This window comes from Thermothielavioides terrestris, chromosome 2, assembly GCF_000226115.1.
Source record: "Thermothielavioides terrestris NRRL 8126 chromosome 2, complete sequence".
In the NCBI taxonomy this organism is placed as follows: domain Eukaryota; kingdom Fungi; phylum Ascomycota; class Sordariomycetes; order Sordariales; family Chaetomiaceae; genus Thermothielavioides; species Thermothielavioides terrestris.
This window is the reverse complement of record NC_016458.1, coordinates 6,386,451-6,402,025: the sequence shown is the minus strand read 5'-3', so window position 1 is coordinate 6,402,025 and position 15,575 is coordinate 6,386,451. Positions and strand designations below refer to the sequence as shown.

Below are 15,575 nucleotides of genomic sequence, written 5' to 3'. Positions count from 1 at the left end.
ACACAGAGCCAGAATTCATTTCGTACCTTTTTCTTCATTACCCCCTTGCAAGCGGAATACTCTCAAAGGACTTGGCAGCATGGGTGAAGAAGCATTTGGGTTCAGTTGAGCAAGTAGCAGACTCATTAACTTCCATTACCCCTCTGGTTATTTATGAGGGAGGTAAAAACTAGAAACATCAAGGCCCCCAAACTTCAAAACTGGGTATCTCCATTTCCCAAATATGTTTCATAAACGCCCCCCGCCCATGAGCCCATTTCCCTTCCGCCCCTCCGCGCTCACACGCAAGAGGGATATATGTGCCAGATATGCACATGCTTCCCCGCCCCGGTCCTTGCTCTCCCTCTTCCTCTTCATATCGGGCTGAGATGTTCCAGGGTGAGCCAGTGCGTGGGAAAGAGAAAGGAATGGGCCTCCGTTGCTTGCCCTGAAGACGAAAAGGAAGACTTCGAGATTCTGCGTGACGAAGCAGATATGCCATCCTGCCTCCCGCCTTGAACCTCAAACCAGACATGGGTGAAAACGTGATATACGAAATGGTTCATTGCAGCAATTCGAAAGCCAGCCTGATATAACGCCGATGGAATGGGGTATGTCAAACGAAAACATGGCGAACCGGGCAGTCGAAACTGGAGAAAATCGTTGGAGACAATGAAATGGTCCATGGTGATATGCCGCTGGCCGTTGGCAAGTGAGCAGTGAGAAGGAACTATGAGCGGTTGTCGGCGAGCCGAAGACGTTCGAAGCTGCTGCTCGGAATACTATTGCCTCGTTGGCTTCCCGGGACCGGATAAGAGACGTTACATGCATAAGCCTGCGAGGAACCAGGCGTGTTGGGTGTTGTAGAAATCCCATATCTCTACCGTTTGCGGGCGTTGGTCGCCTTGAGGGGTGGGCGCCCGGCGGGATGTGGTGGGTTTGCGTCTTTCCTGTAGAGACAGGGAAACACGCTCATGTGTCTCCGAGTTTCGTGCGGGTGGCGGCCTGTCGTCCTGTCTGTAAACTCGTCGGAAGCGTCGCAGGGCGGAAACTAAGCGAGACCGCCTGCTTGCGTGAGATCCAGGCAAGAGAGGTGCGGTTTCTGTCGAAGTGTCGTGGCCTGCGTCATCAGCCGGACTTTCAGTGGAATTATCAGATAGAGTCGCAGGGACAGTTCCAGATGCTGGCAGAAAGAGCTGCAATGATGGATCGTCCGACGACGGTGGCCAGCCGTCCTACCGGTTGAACACCAATGCATTGACGACATGGCCTTGTTTCCAACCCTGGGCAGATAGAGACGAGCCCTCGTGGAGGATTTTCCCCATGTAGGCGATGCGTATCTTCTTATTGGATTGCAACTTCACATGGAAACGTCAGCGGGAGAAAAGCACTTCTCATGCAGAAGCAGAAAAGGCGGATTTTACCTGTGCTTCCTCCGCAATGAGTCTTGCGAGACGCCGAACAGAGTCACTCTTGCTCGCCAGAACGTTAACGTCCCGGGATCCGTCGCTCAATCGTGCTTTAACGGTGATTTGATCCCGGATATCGACGACCGCCTTGCCTTTCTCTTCGCGCCTCCGCTCAGCCTCGTCTGAGCCGCATTCCCGCTCGGTTTCCTCGCCAGCTGTCAGATCGGTCTTTATGTCTTCTAGCCCGTCGTCTTCGGGTGCACCCGGCGTCCACTGCAGATTTAGTGGGTCGGCCACGATCTGGTGCGGCAACGCGTAATAGTTGCCGAATGCATCATACGCTCCGTTGTGCAAGTCTCCGGTGGGCAACGTGATATCGGCCGCATCGAGGATGCTCTGTGCAGTAGCCAGGGCTATTGCCGGGTCCTCTTCGCTTGGCCCGTCTTCCTCGCTCATTCGTTGGAACCGGCCGTTGCGGGCCGCGTCATCGGCAGCCCAGAGAACCTCGAGCGCGGCATGCAGGGTCTGCCAGATCTCTTGCCTCCCGGTAACCCGCGTGTCGAAAAACTCAGCTCTTTCCCGCCGGAGAGCGGCCGGGGTCCACAGCCGGTCGTGGCTCGTCCATACGTGGCGTCGCAGCGGTTTATTTATGTGCTGGGCCAATGGTTGGTGGGATTGTCTGCGCCTGCGTCGCGTGGCGGAGGACGCGCTTGGTTCGTCGACGCCGGGCTGGGAGCTTGATGGGCCGGCTGTTTGGGAGGGTTCGTTGATTGCTCGGGCGGAGCCGGTGGCGGCATCACCCGGGTAGGGAGAGTTGGGGCCCTCCCGGGAGAGACAGCAACCCTAGAGACGGTCGACAATTAGCAACCAAATCTCGACGTACTGTGTAGTATCCTGCTCTGGGCACAAGGCGAAACGGGACCGAGAAAGAAACCCAGCCAAGGGGGTGGCGCGGAAATCAAGAAGCATCGCGCCGCGCGGAGACATGCGGAGGGTCACCGTCTGACGAATCAGCAAAAAGGATGCCGGGTACTATACCATCGTGTCTGAGCTCTCTCGAGGTCGATTCCGTGCTCGATGTTGGATCCGTCGGGCTGCCTGATCCAGCCGCCGGAATAACTAGTTCATGGCGACAAGCAGGTTGGACGACCCGTAGAGGAGCCGATTGTTGCTGTGTCTCAGTCTCGCCGGTCTTTCGAGCTGGCGTTCTTGAAATTGCCCCAGCCAGCGACAGCGGCGCACCCCGCCCACCTCAGAGAGTTTGCTTGGGGACGTGGGGGACAGAGGAACTGAGAAGGCGCACAGCGGAGAATTGCAGTGAGGGCAGGCGACAAATGGGGGCCTCGCCGCGATCGACTTTCGGTCGGCGACTCAGCCTCCCAACCACAACACGCTAGGTAGGCAGACTAGAGGGAAACGGCCGAAGTAAGACAGTCTGTCTGTTGTTTGTCAGGCGTGAACTTGGTGAGCCCAGAACCCCACCGAGCAGAGGATCGATCAGTGGTGAGCTGTACCACAGTAGTGATCTGTGGGGCTACCAAAGTGGTGAAGGTGGGTGGGCCGCTCGTGTTCGGCCGCTAAGGCAGTTACAGTTAGTTACTGGAGAGCTGGAGAGGGTTGCCGTTTCGGGCGCAAGAGTTGCCTGCAGAGATTCCCAAGCAATGGCCATGGGAAGGAGAAAGTTGTGTCCATGAAAGTGTGTTTCTGGCTCTCAGTTTGGCGATTTTGTGGAGGTCTGAGACCACAGCACTGGTGGCCCGATTTTTGTGGTCTTTTGGATTATGACGTTGGAGCACCTCTAGGGTTGCTGTGGCAGGAGTTAACCGGCTCGCCAAGACGAGCAGGTGCAATTCCGGGGTCGTCGTTAAAGAGGTCCCGCCAAGACTAATTTCGGAGACTGCCGCGTACAAGTAATTACAAATCGCCAAGGGTGAGCGGGGCCGCCACGACTAAGAGCAACATCAACAATGCAAAATCGCAAAGACTCGTAACAACAACTTTACGAAACCTCAACCAAATCGAAAAAAAAGAAAACGAGGATAACCCGTACTCTAACTATAACCCGTATCCTAACCTTAACCTACCGGGGGGCTAGCGCCGCCTCCCGTACCCCCGGCGAACTAACCCCTTGGCGATAGACCAAACGCCTTGGCGATGGTGGCTATATAAAAACGTTGTAAAAACATAGCCGACAATTGGCCGAAATTAGTCTTGGCGGGACCTCTTTAACGTCCACCAATTCCGGACTCATCAGAGTGCACTGACTCCTGGTGAAAGTGCGAATATCTCCGCAGTGCGCGACCGAGCACGGAGTGTTCCAGACGCCTATTCCGTAGATACATACCTATGCAACTAACGGAGCGGAGGTGTGCACAATACCACCCGCAGCACGAAAGTCACCTCTCTGAGAACAGGAAACCTACAATGATTGCCCTCAACATCCTGCCTGCTCCAGGAACTTTAAGAAGGCAGCCACAGTCAAGTTACCCGTTACGGTTTGTTTGCTCCGGGAAGATGGATCAAAGACAGCTTGGGTCAGTTTGGCCCGGACGTCCTCGACGCAACATTCACGGCATTCGCTTGGACAGCCCAGCCCACGCTCATCACCACAAGTACCCCCTACACGACTTGGTCCCACACAGACACTTGGTCATGTCCTTTTGCTTTGACGAATCGTGAGCGTCGCTGTCCAGCTCCTCCAGTCCATCGACATAGTCAAAAGTCAATTCTTCGCCCGCCGGGATATCCTGGATGGCGAACAGCGCCAGGTCGTGGAGGTGCTTGTCCGCGCGGTCGCCGACCCGCGCAAAGATGCGCATGTTCGGCTCGCAGCTGTGGTTGATGAAGCGCGTCGGCCCGCTCATCCACTCGCCGTCCACCTCGGGCGGCTCGGCCAGCAGCGGATCGTCCGAATTCGCGTTCTCGAACTTGTCGAGCGCAAAGAGATACACGTCCTTGCGTTCGGCCAGGGTCGCCTCGGCCCTGCGCCGATCGGCCTCCTTCCTGGTGATGATCTCGCCGAGGTATCTGTCCACGAACTGGCCTTTCTTGAGGTCGACGGGGCACCTGACGCCCCAGCCTCGGTCCTTGGTCCGGAAGATCTGCAGCGGCACGGTTCGGCCTCGCTCCACCACTCGGTTCGGGCACTGGGGCGAGCAGGAGCAGAGCTTGTGGCACTCGTAGATTGGCTCGCGGCTCTGCAGGATCCTACTCCTCAGCAAACCCGCCTTGGGCCCGCTCGAGTGATATGCGAAGCGCTTGCGCCGCCCCGGGTTTCTTGAACTGTCGTCCTCGTCCTCGTCCTCGTCCTCGTCGCTGTCGGTCGCCATCTCCTCGAGGCATTGGCACGTGCTGTACATGCAATCCTCGTCGCTGGCGCAATTGCATCCCGTCTTGAACGAGTCGTCGGCCACGGGGATGTCGTCGGTGATGACGGAGTGGTCGATGAATCGGAAGTTGGGATTCAAGACCTCGTCGTCGACCTCATTGACAATGGTGATTGGTATCGTTTTGTGCGTCTTGAATGAGCGAATCTGGCACCAGTGGCAGTTCTCCATTTCTTTCGGGTCGGACTAATGAAACGTTAGGTAAGGGGCTTCCAAATGCCGGGTCCAGCACCTACGTCTGGCCGCCCATGGTTGAAGAAATGCGGCTTCATAGCAGCCTCCATCTTGGTGCACTGAGCTTCAACACTGAGGACAGAGTGGATAGGAGTTTGGATATGAGATGCGATAAGTTTGGGCGATGGTGCGAGCAAGGGCGAACCAAAGAAACGCGTCGCGGTTGGCAACGCGATTCGGGTTCATGCAGGCACTTGGAATTAACTCGTGTAAGTGAAAATCGCAGCAGCGAGGAGCCGAGCCGAGTCGATGACGGGCCGGAAAATGTGGGGCTCAACCCCGGCCCAGTACACTAAATTTCCCACTGTAACGGTACCTTATCAATACGGCTTACGGATAGACAGCACTTGCACCTTGGACTGCTTCCGCACTCCACAGGTGAGTTCTGTCATCCCGTCACTGTGCACTTTACGTTCGGTTCGAACAGATATGTCAATGGAATTCCCGGTACTGAGAGCCCCGTAACCAACATCACTAAGGTAGGTAGCTTCATAACACCTACCTACGCTTCTCAGGTTGAGTCCCGATTTCTGGCAGCGGCTCTCGCTGAGATGCCAGTACACCTCAACAGCTCGTGTAGCAGCATCCTCGACAGCTCTCGGGGTTTTTCGATCTATCTCGTCTACCCAGAATTGCTCCAAAATAACCGCATGCCTGTCGTCTTAGGTCGTGGACGGCGCAGCTACCCATGCATTGACCAGCGCGCTCACAGCAAGTGCAGGTGTCTCAGAACGCAGCACGTTGCTCAATACGTCCAACGCCCTTGTACCCAAAATGAGCGGTACCTTTATCCTCCGAGCCTCTTCGACAGCAGCCCGCAGCCTGTCCGCGAATTCCCGGACGCCCATCTCGCCATCCTTGGCGACCCAGTCCTTTGACGCACCGCCAGCGCGGAGAGCGTCCATGAAGCCCGGTCCGTACTGCTTGAGCGCAGCGCTGGCGCCCGCGGCATTGACGCACAGGTCAAATACTTGGTCGAGGTCCAGGCCAACGGCGCTGGCAAACGCGAGGGACTCCGCAGCGGCACACAGGTTGATGGCTCTGAGCAGGTCGACCACCAGCGCCAGCTTCTCCTCGTCCGTCTTTTCGGAGCTTTCCCCGTGTGCCGGGTCATTACCCTGGGACTCGGTGTACAGCCGAATGAGACTGCTATCGTCATCCGTGCCCCACCCCTTCTCGACGGCCCGCTCGTAACCCGACTCCGCCGCGGTCGTCATGGGCACTGGGAACTGGCTCCTCCGCGCCTCGGCCGTGATGATCCTGGTGTCCTTGGTGATGATGTTGATCGCGCTCGCCACCGGCTGGAACTGCGTCAGCATCCTGGGCGTGCGGTGCTCGAACATCCAGTTCCACGCGTCCGACGCCAGCACCGCCTTCTGCGCGGCGGCCAGGTCCAGCCCCAGCCGCTGCGCAAAGCCCATGGCCTCGCCCGCCGCCAGGATCTGGCACGCCGCCAGCACCTGGTGCACCATCTTCATGTTGCTGCCCGCGCCGACGCCGCCCGGCACGATGTACAGCTTGGCCGGGTCCGCCATCTCGGCCAGCAGCGGGCGGGCCGCCTGCAGCGCCGCGTCCGACATGCCCGCCATGATGGACAGCGTGCCGTCGGCCGCCCGCGTGGCGCCGCCCGACACGGGGCTGTCGACGAGGAGGACGTCGCCGCGGCCGATGCTGCGCAGCTGCCGGTCCAGCGACTGCACGTAGTCGCAGGGCACCGTGGAGCAGAGGAGGAGGGCGGCGCCCCGGGGCAGGGCCGGCACGGCGGCGTCGGGCCCGTCGAGGAGCACGCTCTGCGCCTGCTGCGCGGTCGCCACCATGCAGACGCAGAAGGGCTTGTTGGCGACCGCCTCGGCGGGGTTCTTGGCGGTCAGGCCGCCGGCGGCACGGAAGCGCTCGAGGGTGGGCGCCCAGACGTCGAAGCCGGTGACGCTGTAGCCTTGCTTGACGAGGTGGGTGGCCATGCCGAAGCCCATGGCGCCGAGGCCAATGAAGGCGACGGGCGGTTTCTCGCTCGCCATGGCTTAGTCTGGGGCCGTCTGCACGGTAAACGTCTTGTAAGTGGGCAACGAAGTGATGGCGAGTCTGCGCGGTGAGCTCCGGCGGCTTGACGAGTCGTGGAGGTGTTTCAGTAACAACGCTGCCCGCCGAGGCCGAGTATCTAAAACTGACCACGGGTCAAGTCAGTGACGGCGAAGGTCAGCCAAGCACGCCTCGGCCTCTCCAATGCCGAGTCCCCGGCCGGTCCCCGGCCGGGTGAAGTCAATGGAGGGGCGGCCCCACTGTTTGAACGAGGCCTCACCCCCGCTTCACGGCTTCGACGCATGTCGACTTGTTGACGCCCCCTTCTGGCGCGGGGAGCCAATTATGACGTTGTCTAGTCTCTCCACTTGGGCACTGCCGCTTTCCGGCTAATTTCCAATGCAGCTCCTCCTCCTTGGCGCCTTCATTGTGGGTGTGGCTCGATTGGGAAACCCGAGAGACGTCTCAGGGATCTCTGCGTCTGCCCTCGAGTTCGATGAGCTGCATGAAATGTCCGAAACCGGTTCACGATGAAGAGCGGGTGAATGTTGGAACGTTGAGGTATTAACCTTCGTGGCAGATCAGACCAGGCGCTCCTCACACAGCAGTCTCCGATCTTGGCATCCATTGACCCATTGACCCCATAAACCAACTCCAAACACTTCTCTTACAGAGCTCACTCATCCCTCTGGTGGTGACCAACAAACCAGCCAACCAAGGAACTCAGCTCCCCTTCAACGCCATCACCACAACCACCACAATGCCGCGCCCGCCGCTCTCCCAGAACCGCAGCATGGCGATCCTCAACAAGGCCAAGGCCGAGGGCTACGCTGTGCCGGGCATGTGCTGCTACAACATCGAGTCGATCATCGCGACGGTGCGGGCGGCCGAGGCGGCCCGCTCGCCGGCCATGGTGCTGCTGTTCCCCTGGGCGATCCAGTACGCGGGCGACGCGCTGGTCAAGGCGGCCGCCGAGGCCGCGCACTCCGCCTCCGTGCCCGTGGCGCTGCACCTCGACCACTGCCAGACGCCCGAGCTGGTGCGCCGCGCGGCCGACATCGAGGACGGCTTCGACAGCATCATGTGCGACATGAGCCACTACGAGAGGGAGGAGAACCTGCGGCTGACCGCCGAGCTGGTCGCCTACTGCCACGAGCGGGGCATCGCGGCCGAGGCGGAGCCCGGGCGGATCGAGGGCGGCGAGGACGGCGTGGCGGAGACGGCCGACCTGGAAGGGCTGCTGACCACGCCCGAGGAGGCCGAGGAGTTCGTGAAGACGGGGATCGACATGCTCGCGCCCGCGTTCGGGAACGTGCACGGCGAGTACGGCCCGCGCGGCATCCAGCTCCAGTACGACCGGCTGCAGAGCATCAACGAGAGGGTGGGCGACCGCGTGCGCCTGGTGCTGCACGGCGCCGACCCGTTCGACGAGAAGATCTTCCGGGACTGCATGGCCGGCGGCGTCACCAAGGTCAACATCAACAAGGGCATGAACAAGCACTACGCGCGGGTGCAGGAGGAGATGAGGGGCAAGCCACTGACCAGCGTCATCGAGGCGGGCACGAAGGAGATGCAGAAGGCCATCGAGCAGTACATGCACTGGCTGGGGAGCGCGGGGAAGGCCTAGCCGCGGCGTTTGCCTGTTTGGAGGTGGCTCAACGCTCTGCATGAGGTTTCGAGGTAGTAGCCAAATATTTGGGTCACGAGAGTTATCTGCCCACCTATCTGCCAACCCCTTGATTCAGATCCTTTGGCTCTTAAGCTGTAATGGAGGAAGGCTCATGCGAATTATTTCCACCGCCGGCATATTCTAGTTACACGCGATCTGTAGGCCTCCAGAACCCTCAGTGCTGAGAACGGGCGAATTTCTTCCCCAGCGTTGCACAGAATACATTGTAGGTAGACAGGTAACTACATGGCAGCATGCAAACCCCTGATGGCGACCATGGCACCCCAGGCCCCCGGATCGGGCGGCAGGTCTTTGCCTTCGGCGCCCACACCCACGTAGGTCGCTCTCCCCAGCCTCGGCTTCAGCGTCCTGGTCGACTCGGCACCCTCGACGGCAGCAGCGACGGCAGCCTCGAAGCTCTGCCGCGCCCGCATGGTCTCGGCAAACGGGATCAGCGTGTCCATGACGGTGCGGTCGCCGACCTTGGCGGGCGTGTACTGCTCGAGCTGGCGCAGCGCGGTGGCCAGCGCCTCGGACCACACCGCCAGGGGCCCTCCGGCGGCGGCGGCGGCGCGGCCGCGCGCGCAGCTCTCCTCGACGGCCGCCCGCAGCGACACGAAGAAGATGCCCAGGATGCCGCCCAGCGTGCCGCCCATCCGGCTCTCCACGATGTCCTCCAGCTCGGCGAGCACCTCGACGACGGAGCCGCGGGCCGCGATCCTCCGGCCGTCCGCCGCGCCGTTGACCGCGTCCAGCAGCGCGAACGCGCCCGTCTGCAGCGTCAGCCCGCAGTCGCCGTCGCCCATCGCCGTGTCCCACCGCGTCAGGTCGGGCTCGGCCGCCACCAGCGCCTCGCACGCCCCGCGCAGCATGCGCTCCAGCAGCGCCGGGTCGATCCTGAGGTCTCGCGCCTCGTCGGGGGCGGCCTTGATCGTCGGCGGCGGTGGCCGGACTAGCTGCTCGGCCCGCTTCCGCCGCTGCTGCGGCGGCTGGCGCTGCGCCCCGGCCACGGCCTCCCACGCCGTGTCCGTCTTGACGTCGAGGAACTGCTTGATCTGCTCCAGGGAATACGCGCTGGCGGCGGCCACGCCGGAGAGGTTGACGACCGACACCGAGAAGGCCGGCGCGTTGAGCGACGTCTCCAGGCAGCCGGCGTACACGCGGACGGGCTCGATGTGCCAGTCGTCCAGCAGCTGCCGGAGCAGCTCGTCGACGAGCCCGCCGAGCTCGAGGTTGGACATGCCGCCGAAGTTGCTGACCAGCAGCGCCGTCTCGTCCCCGGGCTTGAAGTGCACGTAGCCCCGCTCCGAGTCCGTCTCGTCCAGGCAGTACGTGAGGATCTGCTTCACGAGCGCGTCCGCGGTCGGCGCGGGCGACAGTTTTCGGTATCCCGGCTCGTTGTGCGGCCCCGTGCCGATCTCAATCTCGTTTTCGCCCAGCGCGCCGTGCTCCGTCCGGCCGGGGACGTGGCAGTGGTCGAGCGTCGCGGCGATGCTGACGATCTGCCCGTTGACGGCGGTGCCCAGGTCGTAGAGCTCGTCCAGCGACGCCCCCTGGGCCGCGGCGGCCCCGAGGATCTTGAGCACGGCAATCTGCCCGGCCAGGCCGCGCCGTCCGACGAGCGAGCCGCCCTTCTTCCCGATGGAGACGTCATCGCCGCAGGTCAGCATCCGGCATGCTCGGCCCTTCGCCTTGGTCTTTTCGGCGGCCAGTCCGAAATGGAGGCAGTCGCCTGTGTAGTTGGTGATGACGAGAAGAGTTCCCTTGTCGGAGGGGACGGCGTCGACGGCGGCCAGGATCTGCTTGGTGCTGGGCGAGGCAAAGACGTCACCCTGCACGGCGGCAGCGAGCATGTTGGTGCCCACGTACCCCGACCATGCTGGCTCGTGGCCGGAGCCGCCTCCGCTGACGATGCTGACGGTAGAGCGCGGCGAGGTGGGGTCGAACACGACCCTGTTGGTCTCGTCGAGGTTGAGACGTGGGTTGCTGGCCACGATGCCCCGGAGGGCTTTGGGCACGAGGCCGTCGAGCGAGGAGAAGAGATGTTTGTTGGACATGTTGGAGACTGTGCCGAGCCGGAGAGGGTGGCCGGAAGGAAGAGTCCAAAGTATGCCAACCCAAGGGAACAGGTGACGACACCGAGGGGGTACAGGTTGGAGAACAGGGTGAGATCGTCGCGCGCACACGAGTTGCCCCTCCCTCGGACATCCTATAAGAAACGCCAATGGCATACTTGCCGGGGGTGGGGGGCGGCCGTGTGGTTACATGAGTGAGGGGCAACGCACGATGATCCCGATTCGTATACCACTTACACCCGGTTGGCAGCCTGATATCATCATGCTTCTGGGCGTGCCGGAATACCGGGAACGGCATGGCGTCCTGGATAAATGCCGACGCCGCCCACCATGGTCATTTAAGCCAGATTTGGGGTCGTCCCTGGACTTCGTTGATACTTGATACTGTCGACTGCGAGACCGGCCGGCCGAGTTCGAAAACAACCGCAAGAAGACAAGCAAGATGAGCTCACCAAGGTGGCGCATTGCCATCGGCTGCGACGTGGGTCCCCATGGTCATCTCCTTCTCCCTACCTGCAAACTTCACACTAACGGGCTGCATCGGTCCAGGACGCGGGCGTGAACTACAAGAACAAGATCAAAGAAGACTTCTCCAAAGACGAGCGGGTGGTCTCGGTCATCGACGTCGGCACGGACGACAAGACGGCGTACCCGCACATCGCCGCGGCGGCGGCCAAGCTCGTGGCGTCGGGGCAGTGTGACCGGGCGCTGCTGATCTGCGGCACGGGGCTCGGCGTGGCCATCTCGGCCAACAAGATCAAGGGCATCCGGGCGGTCACGGCGCACGACAGCTTCTCGGTCGAGCGCGCAGTGCTGAGCAACAACGCGCAGGTGCTGTGCATGGGCGAGCGCGTCATCGGCCTCGAGCTCGCGCGCCGGCTGGCCAAGGAGTGGCTGGGCTACGTCTTCGACGAGAGCAGTCCCAGCGCGGCCAAGGTGGCCGCCATCCACCAGTACGAGGAGGGCGAGGGCGGGTTGTCGGGGCAGGGCGAGGAGGTGAAGGGGTGTTGAGATGGGGGGGTGGTGTCGGCAGGGTTCTGGGACTTGACATAAAGCTGGATATTTCGCATTTTCAATCTCCATGTCGATCGACCCTTCGTCAGTAGACCAGCTCAGAGTTGCTGTCGGGTGGGAGTCCTCAGAGCGCATCTCCCAAAAGCGTAATCCGAGGCGCCGTGGGGCTTTGAGTCCAGCTCCCCCTGAGTTGACCAGGTCTTGCTTTTATCCCCGAGCTGCGGAGCTAGGCCTCGATCCCCACTTGCCTGCGCTTCCGGTGCCGGTTATCCCCGGATTCAAGGTAGGCTTGGCAAGCCGCGATAGGCGCGCTTCTTACACTGTTCTCGGGTGTGTAATGTCCCGTCGACCAAGACCCAAGACCAAGGATCTGGCATCTCTTTCGTCACACGAGAAATGCCACTCCCGCTCACCACCCCTACACTACTCGATCAGCATCCTGAATTCTGAAACCACATTGTGTCCCGTCACCCCCCCCGGACCCCCTCCACGCCAGCATTACAGACAACTCGATCCGTCCAACCACCACAACAACAACAACCACCATGCCCCCAACGCGCCCATTATCAGGGCACCGCCCCCTCCTCGGCGTCTCCACCAAGATGTACTTCAGCCACGCCCGCACGACCGCCTACGTCTCGTCGGTGCTCTCCCTGCTCTCCTCCCCGTCCGCATCCCCATCATCCCCATCCCCCTTAGAAACCGGCACCATCGACGCCTTCCTCATCCCAGACTTCGTCTCCCTGCTGCCGACGCTGGCCGCCATCTCGGCGGCCCCGCCCCCGGCGAACACCTTACTCGTCGGCGCGCAGGACTGCTGCGCGCACGACGCGGGCGCCCACACGGGCGAGGTGTCGCCCGCCGTGCTGAGAGAGGTCGGGTGCGCGCTCGTCGAGGTCGGGCACGCCGAGCGCCGGCGGCTGTACGGCGAGACGGACGCCGTTGTCGCGGAGAAGGCCAGGGCCGTCGTGCGCAACGGCATGTGGCCGCTGGTGTGTGTCGGGGAGCAGCGGGCGCCCGGGGAGGATGGGGAGGACGGGGTGCAGCGCGCGGCGGAGGAGGTGCTGGCGCAGGTGACGGCTGTGTTGGAGGGGTTGGATGCCAAGGCCGAGGTCGTGCTGGCGTATGAGCCGGTGTGGGCGATCGGGGCGGCCCAGCCGGCTTCGGCGGAGCATGTGCGCGGGGTGGTGCGGCGGCTGCGGGAGAGCGAGGTCGTCAGGGGCCGGCGCGGCAGGACGAGGATTGTGTATGGTGGCGCCGCGGGGCCGGGGTTGTGGGAGCGGCTGGGCGGGGAGGTGGACGGCCTGTTTCTCGGACGGTTTGCGCACGAGCCGGAGCAGTTTGTGAAGTTGTTGTACGAGGTTGGGGGGATGGGTGGTGGTGGCTGATGGGCGCGAAGCTCCAGTCGATCTGTTGAAGCGCGGGCCGGGCTGGTTAAGCATGAGGCACTGACCATCGCGAATCTGGAGTGTTCAAGGGGGTGGTTTCGGGGTCTAAGCAGTATTTGTCCCTGCTGGACGAGGAGGCTACCGCAACCCACATCAGCCGCGTTGCACGAAACACGGCATCCATGGCGTCGTCCTCGGATAAGAAAGTCCTGGCTAGCGAGCTGTTCAGAAGCCGTACTGGTCGCTGCGTCAGTAACGGAATTAGCAACTGTTCGCCTGCTGTACCCGGTCTCTGTTATAGCATCCGACCAGCTTATCAAGAGACGAGAGCGTCGGGTTGCCGGCTTCCGCATTCCTACTACAGTGTTGTAGTTGACACTTATGATTCCTGGCCGAGGTGCACACGGTCATGCAACAGCTCCAAAATCGTCTCAACAACATGAAGACCTACGCCCTCCTCGCTGCCCTCTTCGCCACGACGGCCCTCGCCGCCCCGGCTGTCGACCTGCCCGGCAGGATCCTCAACAACCCGACCAAGGTCTGGAAGCCGCTTCTACGGCGAGCAGTTCTGTGACTGCATCAGCGACTGTGCGTCTACCCGCCCCTCACCGCTCCTTCTCTTACTCGCGGTAAGGACTAGCCGTGGTGAGACCGTGATAGGCGTTGCCGCCCATGGCGGCAGCGGTGGTGAGGGCGGCCTTGGCCTGGCCTTCTGCAAGGATGGCTGCTACGACTACCCGGCCCCGACGGCCGGCACCTGCGAGGAGCTCGGCGACTGAGGGAAGAGGGGGCCTACATGAGGACCTTGTTACCGTCGGAGCTTGTTGCTGGCTTGTTTTTTTCTACGCCTTTGGATTGCCGGGTTCAGCTGCGACTCGCGAGTGGGCACAGACACAACACGTATTCTTTTCTCTCAGCTAGCTACACAGCCAGTCATTCTTTTTCTCTCCGGAGAGTTGAGATACAACAGTTTTGCCGTATGGCGCCCCCCGATTAGAGTCCTAACCGCTCCGGCGCTTCTTCTTCGGCCGCAGCTCACCAGCGTATTTGTGAAAGAACTCGTCCGGCTCTGTTGGATGCTGGCCAGTGACGTCGTGGAACGCCGTTGTCGAGATGTAGTTTGTCTTGCCCTCGCGCACCAGGCTGTAGTACTCGAGGAGGAACTCCTTTTCCGAGTCGTCGATGTCGGTCTGGGACTTCAACACACGCTTGGCCTCGCGGCTAGGAAACCGAAGAGTAAGCCTTGCGCAGCGAGGGGTGCCAATGATGCAGCAATGAATTAGAAGCACTCACTCCGAGATGTTGTCAAATTCCAGGGTTTGACCCAGCGCCTTGCTGGCGGCCGCGGCGAGCTCCTTGCCCGAACACAACATAGGTCCCGTGAGCACCATCATCTGCCCCCGGTGTCTGTCGTCGAAGCCGTGCGGGCCCTTGCCCGTAAGCACATGGGCGGCCACCAGGGAGATGTCCTGGTCTCGTCAGAATCAAACGAAACAGACCGGGGGTGTGTGATAGAACCTACTCCAAGAGCCACTGGCGCAAACTTGTGATTCTCCCCGATCGGGAGCGGCAGGAGGCCCTCATTGCGCGCCTGCTCCGAGTAGAGAAGTAGATTCTCGGCATAAAACCCGGCGCTGCCGGCCACCATTGATTAGCCCTCCGGCCACCCTGATGCACGACCGCCTAATATAAACAATCATCCAATCACCCCCCTCCCGCCTCCTTCCCCGACGCAACTCACCGAATAACACAAGGCGAATGCCCCAGCGCGCTGGACGGATCGCCCTTGGCGCTCAGCACCATGGCCTCGAGATCAATAAACTCGCGCAGCCGGGGCTGCTTGTCCCGCTCGGCGTAGTCGCAGCCGGCGGCGCTGATCAGCAGCACGTTGCGGACGCCGGCCTTCTTGGCCGCGGCGGCCAGCTCGGCGGCGACGTCGAGCTTGTCGGCGCGCGCCGGCGGCACCAGGCACAGCGTGTCGCAGCCCGTCTTGGTCAGCGCGGCGGCGACGGCGCGCTCGCGGCCGGGCACGTGCGCCGTCACCGTCGCGCCCAGCGTCTGCAGCTCTTTGGCCTTGGCCGAGGACGGATCCATGGTCAGGCAGGCCACGCTGTCGAGCTGCGATTGGAAGTGTTTGTCCGTGAGCAGCAGCTCGGCGATCAGGAAGCCGGTCTGGCCTTCGACTGAGGTGATGCAGACTTTGCGAGACATTTTTTTGTTTTCTTGAATGGGTTGGCTTGATCTTATGCTGGGATCGTCAGGAGAGAAGACCTGAGAGGCTGAGGAGGGCAATTAAATGAGAAGCTCGATGAAGGAAGCTTCACAATTACGATCGTTACACTGGCGCACCCCCCTAGCTTTATTGCACCGCCATCCCGTGTTATGGCGGATTCCTCAGTTCT

The 15,575-nt window shown here is 61.5% G+C and overlaps 8 protein-coding genes across 8 annotated transcripts; 3 read left to right on the top strand and 5 right to left on the bottom strand.

Moving 5' to 3' along the window:
- Positions 1-1,034: 1,034 nt before the first annotated feature.
- THITE_2114847 (uncharacterized protein) lies at positions 1,035-2,685 on the bottom strand. The gene is made up of 3 exons (XM_003652920.1): positions 2,427-2,685; positions 1,404-2,231; positions 1,035-1,337 (listed from the first exon to the last, which is right to left on the bottom strand). Exons 1-3 carry the CDS (start codon positions 2,427-2,429, stop codon positions 1,215-1,217), a joined length of 954 nt encoding a protein of 317 aa, XP_003652968.1. The 5' UTR covers positions 2,430-2,685; the 3' UTR covers positions 1,035-1,214.
- Positions 2,686-3,629: 944 nt separating this feature from the next.
- THITE_2114845 (uncharacterized protein) lies at positions 3,630-5,351 on the bottom strand. Its single transcript, XM_003652919.1, has 2 exons — positions 5,011-5,351; positions 3,630-4,960 (listed from the first exon to the last, which is right to left on the bottom strand). Exons 1-2 carry the CDS (start codon positions 5,056-5,058, stop codon positions 3,992-3,994), a joined length of 1,017 nt encoding a protein of 338 aa, XP_003652967.1. The 5' UTR covers positions 5,059-5,351; the 3' UTR covers positions 3,630-3,991.
- A 235-nt stretch (positions 5,352-5,586) lies between these two features.
- THITE_2114842 (uncharacterized protein) lies at positions 5,587-7,291 on the bottom strand. Its single transcript, XM_003652918.1, has 2 exons — positions 7,193-7,291; positions 5,587-7,062 (listed from the first exon to the last, which is right to left on the bottom strand). Exon 2 carries the CDS (start codon positions 7,024-7,026, stop codon positions 5,671-5,673), a length of 1,356 nt encoding a protein of 451 aa, XP_003652966.1. The 5' UTR covers positions 7,027-7,062; positions 7,193-7,291; the 3' UTR covers positions 5,587-5,670.
- Positions 7,292-7,561: 270 nt separating this feature from the next.
- Positions 7,562-8,817, top strand: THITE_2114840 (uncharacterized protein). The gene has a single exon (XM_003652917.1). It carries the CDS (start codon positions 7,788-7,790, stop codon positions 8,652-8,654), a length of 867 nt encoding a protein of 288 aa, XP_003652965.1. The 5' UTR covers positions 7,562-7,787; the 3' UTR covers positions 8,655-8,817.
- On the bottom strand, positions 8,818-10,887 carry THITE_2114839 (uncharacterized protein). Its single transcript, XM_003652916.1, has one exon. It carries the CDS (start codon positions 10,751-10,753, stop codon positions 8,939-8,941), a length of 1,815 nt encoding a protein of 604 aa, XP_003652964.1. The 5' UTR covers positions 10,754-10,887; the 3' UTR covers positions 8,818-8,938.
- A 326-nt stretch (positions 10,888-11,213) lies between these two features.
- Positions 11,214-11,782, top strand: THITE_2049345 (uncharacterized protein; the record flags this gene model as incomplete). The annotated part of the gene is made up of 2 exons (XM_003652915.1): positions 11,214-11,252; positions 11,321-11,782. The coding sequence occupies 2 exons, from the start codon at positions 11,214-11,216 to the stop codon at positions 11,780-11,782; spliced, it is 501 nt and encodes a 166-aa protein (XP_003652963.1).
- A 333-nt stretch (positions 11,783-12,115) lies between these two features.
- Positions 12,116-13,663, top strand: THITE_2114837 (uncharacterized protein). The gene has a single exon (XM_003652914.1). The coding sequence runs from the start codon at positions 12,388-12,390 to the stop codon at positions 13,171-13,173; it is 786 nt and encodes a 261-aa protein (XP_003652962.1). The 5' UTR covers positions 12,116-12,387; the 3' UTR covers positions 13,174-13,663.
- Positions 13,664-14,174: 511 nt separating this feature from the next.
- On the bottom strand, positions 14,175-15,384 carry THITE_2128662 (uncharacterized protein; the record flags this gene model as incomplete). Its single annotated transcript, XM_003652913.1, has 4 exons — positions 14,175-14,394; positions 14,467-14,642; positions 14,696-14,807; positions 14,915-15,384. The coding sequence occupies 4 exons, from the start codon at positions 15,382-15,384 to the stop codon at positions 14,175-14,177; spliced, it is 978 nt and encodes a 325-aa protein (XP_003652961.1).
- Between the last annotated feature and the right edge of the window lie 191 nt (positions 15,385-15,575).